We start from the raw sequence: 20925 nt of genomic DNA, 5'->3' as shown, positions 1-20925 counted from the left end.
ACCACCAAATGATAACTATTTTAGATTAAGCCTCATCATTTTGGTACCATCTTTTCCAGTTACTACTAAATAATACTAAATGTTTCTTTTACACTGTTGAGATTATATAATATTTTTAACTGTCTTCTCCATTAGTTATGAGTTCATATCATGAGATCATCTTTATTATAAGAATTTTCATGGATGAATTACATCCCATATTATGGATAGACCATAATTTATTCCAACTATTCCCCCCACTCCCCCTTTTAAGGACATTTAGATCATTTCCAAATTTCTTGCTCTTCTAAAATAATCATGAACATTCTTGAAAGTCTCTCTGTATATCTCTGATTATTTCCTCAGGATAAGTTCCTAGAATTTAAGACATTAAAGATAGATTGTCAAATTACCTTTCAGAAATTCTATTCTGGGTACCCTCCTTTTGTAAGACATGAAGTGCCTGTTTATTCTGTTCTCATCGTTCTGACTTTTGTAATTTTAAATTATTTTTTCTAGCTTGATGGGTAAAAGTGTTACCTCACAGTTTTACATTCATTCATTTGACCATTTCTGAAGTTAAACACTTTTTCACAGGTTGATGGCCATAACTATTTATTTCTTCCTTGAGTTTTCTGTTTTTAAACAGAAAACTCTTCTTAAAATTTAAAAATAAAATAAAATTAGAAAAAAAAATTTATATTATCATTTTTTATTATGGTTTTATATAGTATGTTCAATTTGACTTACCTCTTACATTTTTGTAATGACATTTTAAATTTATAGACATTTAGCAGATGTATGAAGTCAAGCTTTCAATCTTGTCCTTTTGCCCTCTTTTCTTGAATTTATATACTGAAGGCATTTCTCAATCCTAAAATCAGGTGGCTAAATATTCACCTTTGGTTTTTCCCTTGTTGTTTTGTGACCTTCTTTATTTTTATGTTGAACTTTTTTTAATCCATCTAAAATGTGTCCTGATACTGCTGAGCTTTCTTAGTGTCTGCTGGGAGAGTCATTCACAGTCCCAGGCAACTATATGGCTGCTGTTACTCAACAGTGTGCTATATGGAGTCACCTCTGTAATATGCAGCTTGTATTGCATATTGCAGGTATTGCAACCAATACCTACAATCTGAATGTCAGGCCTTGTGATTTTAGATTTAAACTTGCATTTGAAATCACTGTTTTGATCAGTCCATAGCATTTTTGTTCCATTTTGTTTTACTTTTATTATAGAAAATCTCAAACACTCACAAGAATATAGTAAAATGAATCTAAAATACCCAGCACCCAGCATATTTACTGATTTAAGAACATCCTTATACCTTCAGTGTCTTTCCCCACTGGATCCTTCCACTGGATTTTTTTATAGAGCATCACATACATCATATTATTTCATCCACCAATTTTTCAGAACATATCTCTTTTTAAACATAACTACTATTCCATGATCATATCTAAAAAGTTTAATATGAGTTCTTTAAATTAATCAAAAATCCAGTCAATGTTCAAATTTCCTCCAGTCTCTTATATTCTCAAAATATTTATTCATTCTTTAACTGATTAGTTGATTGATTGTATTAAAGTTTGCTTCTTTTCAAATTAGGATTCAAATCAGGTCCTTGCACTGGATGACTTCCTTGCTCTCTGGATTGACAGTATGTTCTAGGCATTGTTTGTACACTTTTTGCTCCAGATCTGGAATCAGCCATTTCTCTAGGGCGTTCTCAGAGGTGGTGTTCTAATACCGCAATCTAGAATGCTCATTGTGATTATTTTGAGACTTTTTCAGTGGACAGAGCTACTTCAAATTTAGGACTACAAAGTTTTCATTTAACTAGTACATCTGTATCTCCTCTTTTTCACACTGAGAAAGCTGGTTCTTGTGGGTACAGAAGATGATAGCCTTTAAAATTTCCATAGCTGTTCATTTTATTTATCTCACCACACACAAAGGGCAGTCTCATAATAATAGTATTAATACTATCATGATGCATATGATTACTGAAGATAGTTAATATCTGCCAGGCATCATGAAAAAAACCTGGTTAACTTCTAGGGCTGGGTTATTTATTTATTTATTTATTTATTTTTACTGTGGCAAAATGGTCATAACATCAGATTTATCATCTTATCCATTTTTAATGTACAGCTCAGTGATGTTAAATACATTCATAATGTTGGGCAACCATCATCATCATCCATCTGTATAACTCTTCATCTTATAGACTGAAACTCTACACCCATTAAGCAATAATTCCCCGTACTTCCCACCAGCCCCTGGCAGCTCCCATTCCACTTTCTGTCTTCATGATTTTGACTATTCTACGTATCTCGTGTAAGTGGAATCATGCAGTGCTTGTCTTTCTGTGAGTAGCTTACTTCATTTAGCATAATGTCCTTAAGGTTCATGGATGTTGTTGTGTATTTCAGGATTTCCTTCTTGTTTAAGGCTATGTATACATCATGTTCTGCTCTTTCATCCATGTATTGATGGACAGTTGGGTTTCTTCCATGTTTTACTTATTGTGAATAAAGGTCCTATGAATATGGGTGTGCAAACATCTCTTTGAGACCCTGCTTCAATTCTTTTAGGTCTATATAGAAGTGGCATTGCTGTATCATGTGGTGATATGTACAGTATACAAAGTTTCTAATTTCTCTACATCCTCACGGACACTTGTTTGCTGTGTTATTGATAGTAGCCATTCTAATGGATGTGAGGTGGTATCTCATTTTGATTTTGATTTGCATTTCCCTAATGATTAGTGACACTGAACATTTTCTCATGTGCTTATTGGCCATTCATATATCTTCTTTAGAGAAATATCTATTCAAACCTTTTGCTCTTTTAAAAATCAGGTTGTTTGTCTTTTTGTTTTTATATTTTCAGAGTCCTCTATATAATATTAATCTCTTGTCAGATATATGATTTTCAAATATTTCCCCACTCTGTGTGTTGCCTTTTTACTTCATTGAGAGTGTCTCTGATGCTCCAAAATTTAAAGTTATGAAGTCCAATTGATCTGTTTTTTCTTTTGCCTTTTGTGTCATATCCAAGAAATTATTACCAAATCTAATGCTTTGAAGCTTCTGTTCTGTGTTTTATTCTGAGAGTTTTATTGTTCTAGATATTACATTTATGTCTTTGATCCATTTTGAGTTAATTTTTGTATATGGTGTTAGGTAATGATTCAGCTTCATTCTTTTGTATGTTGATGTCCAGTGGTACCCCACTCCAGTACTCTTGCCTGGAAAATCCCATGGACGGAGGACCCTGGAAGGCTGCAGTCCATGAGGTCGCTAAGAGTCAGACACAACTGGGCGACTTCGCTTTGACTTTTCACTTTCATGCATTGGAGAAGGAAATGGCAACCCACTCCGGTATTCTTGCATGGAGAATCCCAGGGACGGGGGAGCCTGGTGGGCTGCCATCTATGGGGTCACACCGAGTCAGACACGACTGAAGTGACTTAGCAGCAGCAGTGTTGACTTTTCACTTTCATGCATTGGAGAAGGAAATGGCAACCCACTCCAGTATTCTTGCCTGGAGAATCCCAGGAACGGGGGAGCCTGGTGGGCTGCTGTCTATGGGGTTGCACAGAGTCGGACACGACTGAAGTGACTTAGCAGTAGCAGCAGTATCCAGTTTTCCTGGTGCCATTTGTTGGAAAGACTGTTCTAGGACTGTATTTTTTGGTCCATACTGTAGTGTAAATTTAAACCCCACACCCTCATCAAGGCAGGCTTGGATTCACAAATTACCAGTGAAGAGTATAGACTAAGACAATGTCCTGGTTGTCTTCTCTCCCCAACAGATACGTTTGGTTTTCTTCTTCACTCTTTAATGGCAGCACTTGGAGAATTCCATTACCAACACACAGCGTTCTTGGACTAACCACACTGTCTTTTCCCCATGACCCCCTTGTAGTTATTAAATCCTAAGATTCTCATTTTTGCAGAAATTAGCAAATGCCCTTAGGCCAGCCATGACTTCAGGACTAATTTACTTCTCTTTTTTCTCTCTCTTGATTTTCAGATGATGGAAATTTTCCTTACTTTTTGGGCAAGTTCAGCTATGTCTTTTAAAAGTAATTCTGTTCTATTTTATCCAGCATTTCTAGATGTTTTACCACTTCTCCCACCAAATTTCATGAAAATCCTTCTTCATTTTTCTGTTCTTTATTACTCAGTGGTGAAGACACTCAAAGCTCTCTTTTTTTTTTTTTTGTAAGAATGGCTCTAGACAGATGTTTTTGGAAATTTTATTAGTGATATATGCATTCATATATTTAGGAGAATTTTAATTGTCACTTTTTAGGACTTTTCATTTAGATTTTTATTACTAATTTCTATGTTTGTTTCACTGTAGTTTGATTTACACAACTTGAAGTATGTTCAGTTTTTGTAAAGCTTCTGTGGATGTTTGCAAAGAATTTGTAGTCTTATTTATATTATAAAAAGAGACATGTAACTGATAAAAGTAACATTTCTCCCTTAATCCTTAATTTAAACCCTGTTTCCTTTAGGCCCTTCCTTATAGTCTCATTCTGCTTCAAACTGGAATTTTAGGAATTGTTGATAGAAATGCAATATAACTTTAAAACTATTTCTGAAAATTCAGAATTCATTTCCAAAAATCTGTTAATGATAATTAGCTCTCATCTTCTCCACATACTTAGGTGGCCAAGACGTCTTTCTGACAGAAGAACAGAAGAAATACTATAATGCAATGAAAAAATTAGGATCCAAAAAACCTCAAAGGCCCATTCCAAGGCCTCAGGTGAGAGCACTTGATTGATTCTAAATACATGGATGCATTAAGTGGTTATGAGGAACTCAGATATCTGTAGTGCCATTCTTCTTTAATTTTTAAATTTATAGACTTGACCTAAGAATTCAATGTGAACCGAGGTACACTGGTGTATGACTCAAGTTCTTAGGAAAATCAGACATTCAGATTCAATAGTAAATGCCTGGGCAACAACTTAAATTTACTTTTTCGTGAGCATCTGAGAGCTGCTTGGGCTTCCCAGGTGGCATTAGTGGTAAAGAACCCTCCTGGCAATGCAGAAAATGTAAGAGATGCGGGTTTGATCCTGGGGTCGGGAAGATCCCCTGGAGGAGGGCACAGCAACTAACTCCAGTATTCCTGCCTGGAGAATCCCATGGCCAGAGGAGCCTGGCAGGCTACAGTCCATAAGGTCGCAAAGAGTCAGACATTACTGAAGCAACTTAGCATGCATGCATGCACAAGAGCTGCTCGGTATATACTCATTACAGTGATGTGAATTTAGCAGCTTGTTCGAATGTAATCTTGGCCAATTTAAAATGTATTTATAATGTATTTTACCACCTTTCTCTGGTGTGAAATTGAGGTCATGCATACTTCACTTCCACTTCACAAGTATTTATGATAAACTTTCCATCTTAGGAGCAGACACACTTTTTATGTAAAAGGCCAGACAGTAAATATTTTAAGCTTTACAGGCCATGTGGTTTCTGCTGTTACTACTCAACTTTGATGTTGTAACACAAAAGCAATCATTATAGATAGAGAACAAATGTTCTTGGCTGTGCTCCAGTATGACTTGATTTATAAACACCAAAATTTGGATTTCATGTAATTTTCATGTGTCAAAATTTTATTCTTTTTGAGTTTTTTCCCCCAATACTCATTCTGAGTAAAACCTATCCTGAGCTCATGGGCTATACTAAAATAGGTGATGGACCAGATTTGGCCTATGGGCCATAGTTTGCTGAATCCTGCCTTACGAGCTCCTTAAAGGACTGCTCTGTGCTTACAGTCCATTGAGGAGCTGGAATCTGAGAACATTAGATTATAAAGTCATACAACAGGCACAGTTGGTAGTTCTGAGAAGTGAGTTTGGAGGCTTTCAAGACAAGGAAGGTCAGGGGCACCAAAAAGTCTGAGAAAACAGTATGGAAGAGGGGCTTGATATCTGATGCATGTAGAGGACTTGGAGATTTTCATTCAAACATGAGGTCCCAAATTATCAAAGTGAAAGTGAAAGTTGCTTAGTCATGTCCAACTCTTTGTGATCCCATGGAGTTCTCCAGGCCAGAATACTGGAGTGGGTAACCTTTCCCTTCTCCAGGGGATTTTCCCAACCCAGGGATCGAACCCAGGTCTCCCACATTGCAGGCAGATTCTTTACCAGCTGAGCCACAAGGGAAGCCCAAGAATACTGGAATGGGTAGCCTATCCCTTCACCAGCCGGGCCCTCCTGACCTAGAAATCGAACTGGAGTCTCCTGCATTGCAGGTGGATTCTTTCTCAATTGAGCTATGAGGGAAGCCCTAAATTATCAAAGGTATGTTTAATTTCCTGCTATTCCCAGCAATCAGAATACAGCCTGGCATTAAGTATGTTTTCAGTGATTTGTTGAATAAAGAAGTATGTTTTAGGGCACAAAATCCATCCCCCTAGGTTTAAACATTTGTGTTGCACTAAAAATGTCTATAAATGTCAGGACAACTGTTTAGAATTTATACAATGAAAAATTTTTACAAAAAGTTTAATGATAAAATTATATTTATAGAGTTTTCATCTGACAACAGTATGTGGAATTTCAATTTACCTAAGTCAAATCTAGCTTTCAAGTACCATACTCATTTTCTAGTACTAATTTCACTTTGAAGTGACTTCACAAGGACAGAAACAGTAAAGACCTAACAGAAGCAGAAGAGATTAAGAAAAAGTGGCAAGAATACATAGAAGAACTATACAAAAAAGGTCTTAATGACCCAGATAACCATGATGGTGTGGTCACTCACCTAGAGCTAGACTTCCTAGAATGTGAGGTCATGTGGGCCTTAGAAAGAATTACTACAAACAAAGCTAGTGGAGGTGATAGAATTTCAGCTGAGCTATTTCAAATCCTAAAAGATGATGCTGTTGAAGTGTTGCACTCAATATGCCAGCAAATTTGGAAAACTCATCCATGGCCACAGGACTGGAAAAGTCAGTTTCCATTCCAATCCCAAAGAACAGAAATCCCAAAGAATGTTCCAGATGTGCTTATTTCACATGCTAGCAAGGTTATGCTCAGAATCCTTCAAGCAACACTTCAGCAATTTGTGAACCAAGAACTTCTAGATGTTCAAGCTGGATTTAGAAAAGGCAGAGGAACCAGGGATCAAATTGCCAACATTCACTAGACCAAGGAGAAAGCAAGGGAATTCCAGAAAAACATCTACTTCTGCTTCACTGACTATGCTAAAGCCTTTGACAGAGATGGGAGTACCAGACCACCTTACCTATCTCCTGAGAAACCAGGTCAAGAAAGAAGCAACAGTTAGAACTGGACATGGAATCACTGACTGGTTCCAAATGGGGAAAGAAGTATTACAAGCCTGTATATGGTCACCCTGCTTATTTAACTTTGACGTGGAGGCTACAGTCCATGGGCCCACAGAGTTGGACATGACTGAGCGACTAAGCACAGCACAGAGTGAAAGTGAAATTTGCTCAGGTGTGTCCAACTCTTTGCGACCCCATGGACTATACAGTCCATGGAATTCTCCAGGCCAGAATACTGGAGTGGGTAGCCTTTCCCTTCTCCAGGAGATCTTCCCAACCCAGGGATCGAACCCCGGTCTCTTGCATTACAGGTGGATTCCTCACCAGCTGAGCCACAAGGGAAGTCCTGGAATACTGGAGGCGGTAGCCTATCCCTTCTCCAGCAGATCTTCCCGTCCCAGGAATTGAACAAGGATATCCTGCATTCTTGGCAGATTCTTTACCAACTAAGCTATCAGGGAAGCCCACAGCACAGAGTACATCATGCAAAATGTCAGGCTGGATGAATCACAAACTGGAATCAGGATTGCTGGGAGAAATATGAACAACCTCAGACATGCAGATGATACCACTCCAATGGCAGAAAGTGAAGAGGAACTAAAGAGCCTCGTGATGAGGGTGCAAGAGGAGAGTGAAAAAGCTGACTTGAAACTCAACATTGAAAAAATCATGACATCCAGTCACATCATTTCTTGGAGAATAGAAGGGGAATAAGTGGAAGCAGTGACAGATTTTATTTTCTTGGACTCTCAAATCACCATGGACAGAGACTGCAGCCATGAAATTAAAAGACATTTGCTCCTTGGAAGGAAAGCTATGACAAACCTAGACAGGGTATTAAAAAGCAGAGACATCACTTTGCCAACAAGGTCTCTATAGTCAAAGCTATGGTTTTTCCAGTAGTCATACACGGATGTGAGAGTTGGACCATAAAGAAGACTGAGTGCTGAAGAATTGGTGTTTTCAGTGTGTTGCTAGAGAAGACTCTTGAGAGTCCCTATGACTGCAAGGAGATCAAACCAGTCAATCCTAAGGAAAATCAACCCTGAATACTCATTGGAAGGACTGATGATGAAATTGAAACTCCAATACTTTGACCACCTGATGCAAAGAGCTGACTCATTGGAAATGACCCTGATCCTGGGAAATATTGAAAGCAAAAGGATAAAGGGATGGCAGACAGCAAGATGGTTGGATGGCATCAATGAGTCAATGGGCCTGAATTTACACAAACTCCAGGAGACAGTGAAGGACAGAAAGAGCCTTGCATGCTATAGTTCATGGGGTCACAAAGAGTCAGACATGAGTTAGTGACTAAACAACAGCAAGCACTTTGAAGTTCTTATTTAAACTTGAGCCAACAAGAAAGGCAAAGAGAAGTTTTATTTATATGTGCATAATATGATTCAGTACCAGTTGGTCCCAGATTTGGAGTTAACTAAAAGACATTTACTAGTTTGTTTCGTGAAGGATGTGAAGCCGGCAGCGCAGCACACAGCTGAACAGAAGTTGCAGTGACACATAATGCAGCTTCTAGGCCTCTCCACTGCCCTGGGCTTCCCAGGTGGCTCAGTGGTAAAAGGATCCACCTGCCAATGCAGGCAGAGACACAGGAGACACAGTTTCTATTCCTGGATTGGAAAGATCCCCTGGAGGAGGAAATGACAACCCGTTGCAGTATTCTTGCCTGGCTGGGAAAATCCCATGGACAGAGGAGCCTGGCAGGCTATAGTCCATGGGGTTGCAAAGAGTTGGACGTGTCTGAGCACACAACACACGTACTGCACTGGACATGTTTGAAGGCAAGAGATGGACTTGAAGTGGACATGGACTGCTTTCCCACAAGGCTGCTGCCGCCTCCATTCCTAACTATCTGTTATAGCTTGTTTGTTGCATGTCTCATCAGGGAGTAGGTGTGACCCCAGAGACATTCCTGCATGGCTCTCCAATCATGGCTTCACAATGGGTGATTCCAACAACCAAATGCAACTCAGTTAATTCCAAGCATTTATCTTAAACTCTATATTCCAGAGAGCAGTGTTGCATGAGGTAAACCCAAAACCATATCCCCTGGTGTCTGAATTTGAGCTTAGACTTTGAATCAGCTGTTAGCCCTTAACTGGGCTTCCACGGTGGTACAAATGGTAAAAACTTCGCCTGCCAATGAAGGAGACGCAAGAGACATGAGTCCAGTCCCTGGGTCAAGAAGATACCCTGGAGAAGGAAATGGTACTCCACTCCAGTATTCTTGCCTGTGAAATCCTATGGGCAGAGGAGCCTGGTAGGCCCCAGTCCACAGGATCATGAAGAGTCAGACACACCTGGGCATATTATAGTCTAGACACGCTAGCCCTTAACTCCCCCATAGATTTTTTTTTTTTTAATTTCTAAAATCTACATAATATCTTTTGACCTTTGGAGTAGCAACTGCATAGAGAGGGAAGTACAGCTGTTTTAACCTGAGAAGTGATGGATATTCTTTCCAGCAGAAGGACCAAGGGATCTGGAATCATTTCTACCTAAAGCATTCTCACAAGATAGCTTCATTACAGGCTTTAAAAATTATCCTGAGGTATAGAAGTCACTGTAAAATGACATAGAATGTATGTAGAATACATTAAAATACATAGAATGTATCTTAAAATAACATAGACTTTTTTTGATCCTCTACCACATTTGGTAGCTTATATTTTTAATTTTCTCTATTTTCTCAATATTAGAGTTGAACTGTAAGGCCAGTGCTTACCATGCCCTTACATTTATTCTCAGCCCTTATTCTGCTTTCTTGGAGAGCATCCTTAAAAGTATCTTTTCTCCAGGTCCTTTCTGACTTCCACGATGCATTCTCACATAGGAAATGCATTTGACTTTCAAGTTTCTTCTCCAGACTCCTTGATAAAAGGTTTAGAGCTCCTGGAGCAAAGTTTGAAAGACATCAGCTTACATGTAATATCCTTCTACTGCTGTTCCAACCCTTTTTCTTCTCATTGCCCTTGCTCTCCCATAGTGACAGCATTCACTCTCTTGATGTTAGTTCATATCAGTACTGATGCCATAGAACTCCACATTTGCTTTCCAGCTCTCTGCCTGAGCTCCAGACCTGTACCTCTACCTGCCCATGTCCCTTGGATGTCCCACTGGGCACCTCAAATTCCAGTGTGCCCAGGACACATCCATCATCTCCACCTGCCAAACTCCTCATCTGCTGTTCTCCAGTTGATTGAATGCACCACCAAGCAGAAATTATAACCTCAGCCTTAACTTTCCCATAATCTACTCCATTAGAACGCTCTTGGACTCCTGCTTCTTATTCCATATTAGTTCTTAAACCTAAAAACTCATGTCTTTCTCTACTGTTACCACCACAAAACATCATCTTTTGCCCAGATTACCCTAACAGATGCCTGGGACTATAAAGATGAATTCTTAGGGGTCTGTGCATTTTCTAAAAAGAACACTATGTGCATACTTTGATTAAATGATATATAATATGAAATAATCTAATATATACATATGGTACATATATATATATTATACATAAACAACCAATGTATAGTCGAGAATGCCATACGATACCAGTGTCTGAGTTTGTGCTAAAGAACAGTTTCCACTTAAGCAAACAACAGAGTCATGCCTTATAGAGATTAAATTAAAGGAAATAATGGAATAGTTGAGTCACTGCACTGCACATGGTAGACAAGGCATGCAAACTTGAGTTAGAACCTGTAATAGAGCAATCGGCACACCTTTACCTGGGAGCAGGTCATCCATGTACGAAACAATATGCAAGTTCACCACCAGTACTCATGTGAAATAATCAGTTTTTCTGTTTCCAATTTTAGTAATCACTGGATCAGAATCCCATTTATCTAGCCTTATTGTCAAGTGAACAAGAATTAGAAAATTGGCTTTCAAGAATTGCTTGAATACAGAGTTTTGCTTAAGTATAAGGTCTGATTATTCTAAACTGACAAATGGAGGCTTGGAGATGTTAATTCTGTCTTGTCCAGCAAAAGTATGTGAGCAAGTATCCTCTGCATTAATATTATTAAAGTCAAAATACAGACATAGGTGAAATATACAGACCAAAGTTCATTTTTTTATGATTAAACCCAACATGAGCTGTTTTATTTCAACAAAAACAAATCACCCACCACATCAAAGTTATGTTGTTACTAAAAATGTACGTATTTATTTAGTTTCAAAATGAAATTAAAGCTATATGCCTGCACTTTAAAACCAGTTTCTAATTAAATTTAATGAAATTAAATGAAAAATATCTATTAGAAGAATTTCTTGCCCTTTAAAAGTGTACATTTTCCAAGAAACTAATTGTAAGAGAGGACAAATGCTATTGTATATGCCTTTTAATGTATGTGATTTCATTCCTACAACTCCAAGTGATTTATGATTCCTTTTTCTTTTTCCTCAGAACAAATGCCAAGGCTTTGTGTTTGACCTTGTCACACACCAGGTCTTTGACATCATTATCATCATCCTCATTCTCCTCAACATGCTTAGCATGATGGCTGAAACACATAAGCAGTCGGAGACCATGAAACATTTACTTGAGTGTTTCAACTTGGCCTTTGTGGTCATCTTTGCAATTGAGTGTTTCATCAAAATCTTTGCTTTGAGGCAATACTACTTCGCCAATGGCTGGAATTTATTTGATTGTGTGATCGTGCTCCTTTCTATTGTTAGTAAGTAAAACTGGCAACCAGAGGGGCTTTAGTCTGAGAGCAAGAAGTAAACTTGTAAGTCTTATCATTTGGAATTTTCTCCAGAGTAGCCACAGAGCATAAAATTAAATTTAATGTGGTTTTTGAAAAAAAAAAAAAAAAGATGAATAAATGCCATTCTCTTTGGGGAATTGCTAGAAAATACAGAGTATTTCCACTCCCTTGATTATCTACACAATTGAAACAGAGTTAAGTAATTATGTGGATCATTTATTCAATGGGGATAGATGAAATTAAGATGACTTAGAAGTTTTTGTGGGGCTACCTGCTTTATCCAGGGAATTGAGTCAAAGTTCCATTTTCTTCTACAACTATAAGGCCTAAAGAGCATTTCTTGTTTTAAGGATTTGGCATTTAGTTTCCATGTTTTTCCCTAGTTCAAAATCCTTCTGGATGTCAGATCACAATTACTAGGCCCCAGTGACATTGCTGGGCCTTCCTGTACCTCCTCCTTATAGAGGGCCTCCGTGGCTCAACCTGGATGGGGCTTGCAAGAGTGTGTCATAAGGACAAACAGTGCTTTTCTTTTTTCTGTATCTCATGTTAACTTAAATTATAGTGGAAACGACATAGTGTGTCAACTGCTTGGGTTTCACTCACCAACTAGCTTCACTCTATAATTGCTATATTTTTCTTAACTGTGCACAGAAATTAACCTTAAGGTTTATAGAAGAAGACTAGGGAGAAAAAGAGGGTTATTGCCATACACCTTTTCATGAAACATGTACACACACATGCACATACATTAACTTCGAAGGTAAATTCTTCATGACTAAGCTATGAGATTTTACTCTGGGTTTTTGAAGTCTGCTTTAATTAAACTGATAATTTAACTATAATTGCGTAAAACTGCCTATGGGTTTTTCTCATTGTTCAAAGAGCATGAAGGCAGTGAAAACGGATTTCACAAGTGGAAGCTTCTGTTTTATCTCAGAAAGGATGCAATAAACAGATATGCTGGATCAAAATATTTTGGTTCTTAACATGATAGCAGCAATCCAGATGTTTCAGGGACCAAGAAAATGGTACAGTTCATAGTCTGTTCTACTTTTTAGCCATGGAAACTTATGTAGATAAAGTTTAGTAATAAATCTTTCAACATGCTTATGGTTAGTTCAGTTCAGTTCAGTAGCTCAGTTGTGTCCAACTCTTTGCAACCCCATGAACTGCAGCACACCAGGCCTCCCTGTCCATCACCAACTTCCGGAGTTCACTCAAACTCACATCCATCGAGTTGGTGATGCCATCCAGCCATCTCATCCTCTGTCATCCCCTTTTCCTCCTGCCCCCAATCTCTCTCAGCATCAGAGTCTTTTCCAATGAGTCAACTCTTCACATGAGGTGGTCAAAGTACTAGAGTTTCAGCTTCAGCATCATTCTTCCAAAGAACACCCAGGGCTGATCTCCTTTAGAATGGACTGGTTGGATCTCCTTGCAGTCCAAGGGACTCTCAAGAGTCTTCTCCAACACCACAGTTCAAAAACATCAATTCTTCAGCGCTCAGTTTTCTTCACAGTCCAACTCTCACATCCATACATGACTACTGGAAAAACCATAGCCTTGACTAGACAGACCTTTGTTGGCAAAGTAATGTCTCTGCTTTATAATATGCTATCTAGGTTGGTCATAGCTTTCCTTCCAAGGTTAAGTAGACTGTTAATCTTTATTAGTCAGTTTCAAGCACAAGTCCTGGTGAAATTGACAGCAGCAATAAAGTTAGAAAATGAGTCTGGGGCAACCATCTGAGCACTTAAAGAGCTCTTCCTCCAACATTCAGAGAGCAGCTCATTCATTCCACTATTTGCTGAACTTTTTCCAGGCAGTGCCAGGCATCGTAGAGCTCACAGTAACTGAAGGAGGTCGCCATTACCCCTACCATACAGCCTATAGCCTACCATGGAGACTGAAGACTCTAGGACAGGGCTGCCTCAGGTCAAACTACAGGCACAGCCCCTCCCATCAGCAGAAAATTGGATTAAAGATTAACTGAGCAAGGTACAGCCCTCCCAAGCAAGGCCCAGTTTTCCCTGAAGCCAGTCCCTCCTATCAGGAAGCTTGCACAAACTCTTACCCTCATCCCTCAGAGGGCAGACAGAATGAAAACCACAATCACAGAAAACTAACCAAAATGATCACATGGATCACAGCCTTGTATAACTCAATGGAACTATGAGCCATGCTGTGTAGGGCCACCCAAGACGAATGAGTCATGGTGAGTTCTAACAAAACGTGGTCCACTGGAGAAGGGAATGGCAAATCACTTCAGCATTCTTGCCTTGAGAACCCCACAAACAGTATGAAAAGGCAGAAAGATATGACACTGAAAGATTAAACACTCACCCCACCCCTAGGTGTCCAATATGCTACTGGAGAAGAGTGGAGAAATAGCTCCAGAAGGAATGAAGAGGCTTAGCCAGAGCGGAAATGATGCCCAGTTGTGGTTGTGTCTGGTGGTGAAAGTAAAGTCTGGTGCTGTAAAGACCAATGTTGCATAGGAACCTGGAACATTAGGTCCATGAATCAAGGTAAATCGGAAGTGGTCAAACAGGAGATGGCAAGAGTCAACATTGACATTTTAGGAATCAATGAACTAAAATGGACCAGAGTGGGCAAATTTAATTCAGATGACCATTATATCTGCAACTGTGGGCAAGAATCCCTTAGACAAAATGGGGTAGCCCTCAAAGTCAACAAAAGTGTCTGAAATGCACTACTTGGGTGCATTCTCAAAAATGACAGAATAATCTCTGTTCGTTTCCAAGGCAAACTGTTCAACATGACAGTAATCCAAGTCTGTGCCCTAACCACTACGCTGAAGAGTATAAAGTTGAATGTTTCTATGAAGACCTACAAGACCTTCTAGAACTAACATCAAAAAAGATGTCCTTTTCATCACAGGGGACTGGAATGCAAAAGTAGGAAGTCAAGAGATACCTGGAGTGACAGGTAAGTTTGACCTCAGAGTACAAAATGAAGCAGGGAAAAGACTAACAGAGTTTTTCCAAGAGAATGCTCTGGTGATAGCAAACACCCTTTTCCAACAACACAAGAGACGACTGTACACATGGACATCACCAGATGGTCAATACTGAAATTAGGTTGATTATATTGTTTGTAAGCTGAAGATGGAGAAGCTCTATATCATCAGCAAAAACAAGACTGGGAGCTAACTGTGGCTCAGATCATAAGCTCCTTATTGTAAAATTCAGACTTAAATTGAAGTAAGTAGGGAAAACTACTAGACCATTCAGGTATGACCTAAATCAAATCCCTTGTGATTAAACAGTGAAAGTGACAAATAGATTCAAGGGATTAGATCTGACAGACGGAGTGCCTGAAGAACTATGGACAGAGATTTGTAACATTGTACAGGAGGCAGTGATCAAAACCATCCCCAAGAAAAAGAAATGCAACAAGGCAAAATGGTTGTCTGAGGAGGCCTTACAAATAGTTGAGAAGAGAAGCGAAAGACAAAGGAGAAATGGAAAGATATATCCATCTGAATTCAGAGTTCCAAAGAATAGCAATGAGAGATAAGACAGCCTTCCTAAGTGATCAATGCAAAAAAATAGAGGAAAACAACAGAATGGGAAAGACTAGAGATCTCTTTAAGAAAATTAGAGATACCAAGGGAACATTTCATGCAAAGATGGGCACAATAAAGGAAAGAAATGGTATGGACCTAACAGAAGCAGAAGAGATTAAGAAGAGGTGGCAAGAATACACAGAAGAACTATACAAAAAAGAGCTTCGTGGCACAGATAGCCATGATGGTGTGATCATCATCTAGCGCCAGACATCCTGGAGTCCAAAGTCAAATAGGCCTTAGGAAGCATTACTACAACAGGAGATGGCAAGTTTGATTACTACAAACAAAGCTAATGGGGGTGATGGAATTCTGTCTGAGCTATTTCAAATCCTAAAAGATGATGCTATGAAAGTGCTGTACTCAGTGTGTCAGCAAATTTGGAAAACTCAACTGTGGCCCCAGGACTGGAAAAGGTCAGTTTTCATTCCAATCCCAAAGAAGGGCAATGTCAAAGAACATTCAAACTACCATACAATTACACTCATTTTACATGTTAGCAAGGTTATACTTAAAATCCTTCAAGCTAGGCTCCAGCAGTACATGAACTGAGAACTTCTAGGTGTAAAACTGGGTTTAGAAGTCAGAGGAATCAGAGATCAAATTGCCAACATCTGTTGAATCATAGAAAAAGCAGGTGAATTCTGGAAAAATATCTACTTCTGCTTCACTGACTAGGCTAAAACCTTTGACTCTGAGGATCATAACAAATTGTAGACAACTCTACAAGAGACAGGAGTCCCAGACCACCTCACCTGCCTCCTGGGAAACCTGTATGCAGGTCAAGAAGCAACAGTTAGAACCGGACATGGACTGCTTCAAAAGGAATACGTCAAGGCTGTACATTGTCACCCTGTTTATTTAACTTATATGCAGAGTACACCATGTGAAATGCTGGGCTGTGAAGCACAGCTGGAATCAAAATTGCCTTGAGAAATATCTGTAACTTCAGATATGCAAATGATACCACCTTAATGGCAGAAAGTGAACAGAAACTAAAGAGCCTCTTGAAGGTGAGAGAAGAGAGAGAAAAAGTTGACTTAAGAATTCAACATTCAGAAAATGAAGATCATGGCATCTAGTCCCATAACTTCATGCCAAATAGATGGGGGGAAAATGAAGACAACGACAGACTTCATTTTCTTGGGCTCACAAATCACTGCAGATAGTGACTGCTACCATGAAATTAAAAGATGCTTGCTCCTTGGAAGAAAAGCTATGACAAAACTACACAGCGTATTAAAAAGCAGAGACATCACTTTGCTGACAAAGGTCCTTATAGTCAAAACTATGGTTTTTCCAGTAGTCATGTATGCATTTGAGAGTTGGACCATAAAGAGGGCCGAGTGCTGAAGAATTGATGCTTTTGAACTATGGTGCTGGAGAAGACTCTAGAGAGTCTCTTGGACAGCCAGGAGATCAAACCAGTCAATTCTAAATGAAATCAACCCTGAACTTTCATTGGAAGGACTGATGCTGAAGCTGAAGCTCCAGTACTTTGGCCACCTGATTCAAATAGCTGACTCATTGGAAAAGACCCTAATGCTGGGAAAGATTGAAGGCAGGAGGAGAAACGGGTGACATAGGATGAGATGGTTGGATGACATCACCAACTTAATGGACATGAGTTTGAGCAAACTCTGGGAGATAGTGAAGGACAGGCATGCTGCAGGAGTCACAAAGTATTGGACACAACTGAGTGACTGAACAACAACAAAATTAAGACCTACCACTTTAAGGAATCAGAAAAAGAGAAATTAATTGAACCCCAAATCACTTGCTACATGAAAGAACTGAGCTCACAGGAAAGACAAATTACTGTGAGCTTGATTACTCAAAGAAATATGCACAGAGGAAGTGGACCTTAAAGGAGGGACTTCCTCCAGTTGTTGCTGAAATGGTAAAAATTCCACATCTCAAAAAAAGTGGCTGTCTACATCTCTAATGACCTTAGAGGATCCTCAGAGGAAGAACAAGGCCCTGTGTATATGAGGCAAGCATGTTCAAGCCATTCTGTAGTATTTGGATCAAAATGTGTGTTGTTTTAAATTCTTGTATCACTTGCTTGCAGAGCAAGCAATGAGAAAACAGGATGTTTTAGGCCAAATATTCAGCAGTCTGCAGAAACTTCTGCTTGAGATGCCACTTCTGGGATATTTACAATAACAGAGAAACTGTCTCTGATTTATTCCCGTAGCTTTTTGAGTTTGGACTTCCAGAAGTCCTTGGAATGAGTGTATTGACAAGCATCACAACACTACCTTCTTTCTCTAGCTCTGTCCTTGCCTATAGCAGGCTGTGTTCAAATTCCTCTAAAGTAAGAACCTGTTTGTTTAAGAAACCTTGGGGTTAGGGGTGTACAACTTCCACTGATAGCTCACACTCAAGCCAGCCTTCAGTAGAAGAAATTTCTCTTCGCATTCTAATCTAAATGACTCCTTCAATAGTTTATATGTTTTCCATTCTATGTATATAATAAATATGGAAAACTGTTATATTTGCTACCCCATGCGTGATTTTAAATGCCCAACATAGATGATAATGTATTTCAAGTCCATTAGGTAACTTACAAAATAGTAATAAACTACATTTTATTTATTTTCTTTGAAGGGTCTTCTTAGATGTCCTGTCCCATCTAAATTCCTATCTAAATTGTATGAACCTTGAAAATTGCTCTCCAGTTTAAGGCACATATATATTTTTTCCCTGATGTGGGTAAAAAAAATTCTTAATTTTGTACATAAGCTGAAAAGTAATGGTAAAAAGTTGGTCTCACTAAGATTGAAAGCAGGAGAGACAGGCTATGTCTAAAATCAATCTGTCTGCTGGAAATTCATTGACCCTCCTCCTTGTCTTCAGGTTCCGTGGTTTCTGCCTTGAAAACCGAGGCCCAGATTCCTTTCCCTCCAACACTGTTCAGAATGGTTCGCTTGGTTCGGATTGGCCGAATCCTGAGACTTGTTCGAGCAGCACGAAGAATCAGAACTCTGCTTTTTGCTCTGATGATGTCCCTGCCCTCTCTATTTAATATTGGTCTTCTCCTCTTTCTGGTTATGTTTATTTATGCCATTTTTGGTATGAACTCTTTTCGAAAAGTGAAGGAAGAGTCTGGAATCGATGACATCTTCAACTTCCAAACTTTTACAAGCAGCATGCTCTGCCTCTTCCAGATAACCACGACAGCAGGTTGGGATGCCCTCCTCAGCCCCATGTTGAAATCAAACAAGTCCTGTGACCCCAAGACAGAGAGCTGCCACCTCTCTACCATAGCCATAATCTACTTCGTCACTTATATCATCATCTCCTCTCTCATTGTGGTCAACATGTATATTGCTGTGATTTTAGAAAACTTCAATGTAGCCACTGAAGAAAGTGAGGACCCTTTGGGTGAAGATGACTTTGAAATGTTCTACGAAGTCTGGGAAAAGTTTGACCCAGAAGCAACACAATTTATCAAATATTCTGCCCTTTCTGACTTTGCTGATGCCCTTCCTGAGCCTCTGCGTGTGGCAAAGCCAAATAAATACCAATTTTTAGTCATGGACTTGCCAATGGTGAGTGGAGAGCGTCTCCATTGCTTGGATATTCTCTTCGCTTTCACCACGAGAGTACTTGGTGAGTCCAGTGGCCTGGATAGCATGAAAGCAGCAATAGAAGAGAAGTTCATGGAGGCCAACCCTTTCAAGAAGTTATATGAACCCATAGTCACCACCACCAAAAGGAATGAAGAGGAAAGATGTGCTGCTGCTGTTATTCAAAAGGCCTTTCGAAAGTACATGCTGAAGACCAGGTGTACCTTGAAAGACAGGCCTCATTCAACCCTCCAGACACTCTCCAATGGAGACTTACCCAGCTCTGGGGTGGCCGAGGGCAAGGTCCATTATGACTGAGCCCCACACCTCCACCCATACCTCACAGCCTCCAAGTCTTGACTCTGGCCTCTGAGCTCCAAGCCATCCACAGCTCTGTGTACAAACAAGTGAACTCTTTGAACTCGCCATTCCATTTTTTTTTTTTTTTCCTGGCTAAAAGAAAATATTTTAGAGTTCACATCAAAGGATTCTTATAGAGATAAGGGTGCCTGACTATTACTACCAGTACAGTTTTAACAAAGAAAAAGACACTAGAAAGGTCTATAGAAGACATACTAATGTGAGGATTGAAGCACAGTTCAAATTATGTCAAAAGAATAAGAAACAAAAAACACATTAAAGTTTTAAATCATGTTTCCCATGTGTTCCTGAGTACTGTGTCCAATGCCTTTGTCAGATGTTTTCCCCAGTAAAAGTATGTGGCTTATCACATGTAGCTCTTTTGCATGCTAAGTGAGAATTCAAAACCTGCCAATAAATACTCATTGCAGATTTTTTTAGCCAATGTTGAATATTTTGAGTTTATTTCAAACCTAAAAGCACGATCATGATTTGTGTCAGTTACTACCCTATCTTTCACTAGCTGCAATATCTGTTATATATATGTGGGGAAAAAATAAATAAATAAAGCTTTCAGTTTGCATTTCATTTGTATAATACACTAAAAATTCTTTTGTTTGGTGCTTGTGTGAGTAGTGATTTAAATGTGGTACCTAAGTTGGAATTAAAGGCAATAGCCAGTGGTGTGCTGATAAGTGCATAATAATTGCTCTTCAGGAAAAAAGAAACAAGCCATGATTTGTAGTGTTTACTGATTTCTGTGGTGAATATTCCCTTCATGACCAATTTCAAGCTACCAACATGATGTTTCTGAATGTAGAGTTGGGAAAGATGTCCACAGTCAGTTCTCGTGAGCTGCCTGGAGCTGGCTGAGCACACCATTGACTGGAACCAGTAAGACAGTCTCACTTCCGGTGAAATATCTGCAGTGGGCACCTCGGATGGAGAGTGCACCCCACTTAGCACAACAGCTGGACCCCAGGGCAGGGGAGCCATAAGACATAATGGTTAGCCAGAGACCTCAGTCATTTGATGAGCCCTACATTCAGTTCTGGCTGAATATATGCATGAAACACAGCCCAGAGAACAACCAAGTCGATCAGAAGGGCCTGGCCCCAGGAGTAGCCCAGGACCTCCCTAAAAACTGGAGATGCCCAGAGGCCAAGCAAGACATTAGCTGGACTGGGGGCAAAGAACTACAGTGTAATAATCTAGACTCAGACGGAAATCCCGCAGAAATAGCCCTGGAATCCTGTATCTCTGACAGGCCAGAGGAGGTGATGTGTCTGTCAGCAGCCTGGAGTCTGAGCCCTGAGCCTCTGCACTGCCTCTCACTGTCCAGTGGAGGTAAGGCCAATG

General features: G+C 39.5%; 1 protein-coding gene across 2 annotated transcripts in view; it reads left to right on the top strand.

The window, feature by feature from the left end:
• Window positions 1–20154, top strand: part of SCN11A (sodium voltage-gated channel alpha subunit 11) — a 139377-nt gene extending 119223 nt beyond the window's left edge. For both annotated transcript variants that reach the window (XR_015150939.1, XM_086365978.1), the window contains 3 exons: window positions 4665–4765; window positions 11739–12009; window positions 18494–20154. Coding sequence is in view for 1 of the 2 variants with exons in the window: in XM_086365978.1 (XP_086222104.1) it covers window positions 4665–4765; window positions 11739–12009; window positions 18494–19524 (1403 nt within the window). In the remaining variant the exon portion in view is untranslated. The remainder of the gene's footprint in view (window positions 1–4664; window positions 4766–11738; window positions 12010–18493) is intronic.
• Window positions 20155–20925: the final 771 nt, after the last annotated feature.

This window comes from Bos grunniens, chromosome 22, assembly GCF_055505025.1.
Source record: "Bos grunniens cultivar Pamir isolate PY7600 chromosome 22, Bosgru_T2T1.0, whole genome shotgun sequence".
In the NCBI taxonomy this organism is placed as follows: domain Eukaryota; kingdom Metazoa; phylum Chordata; class Mammalia; order Artiodactyla; family Bovidae; genus Bos; species Bos grunniens.
This window is presented reverse-complemented; position numbering and strand designations above follow the sequence as displayed.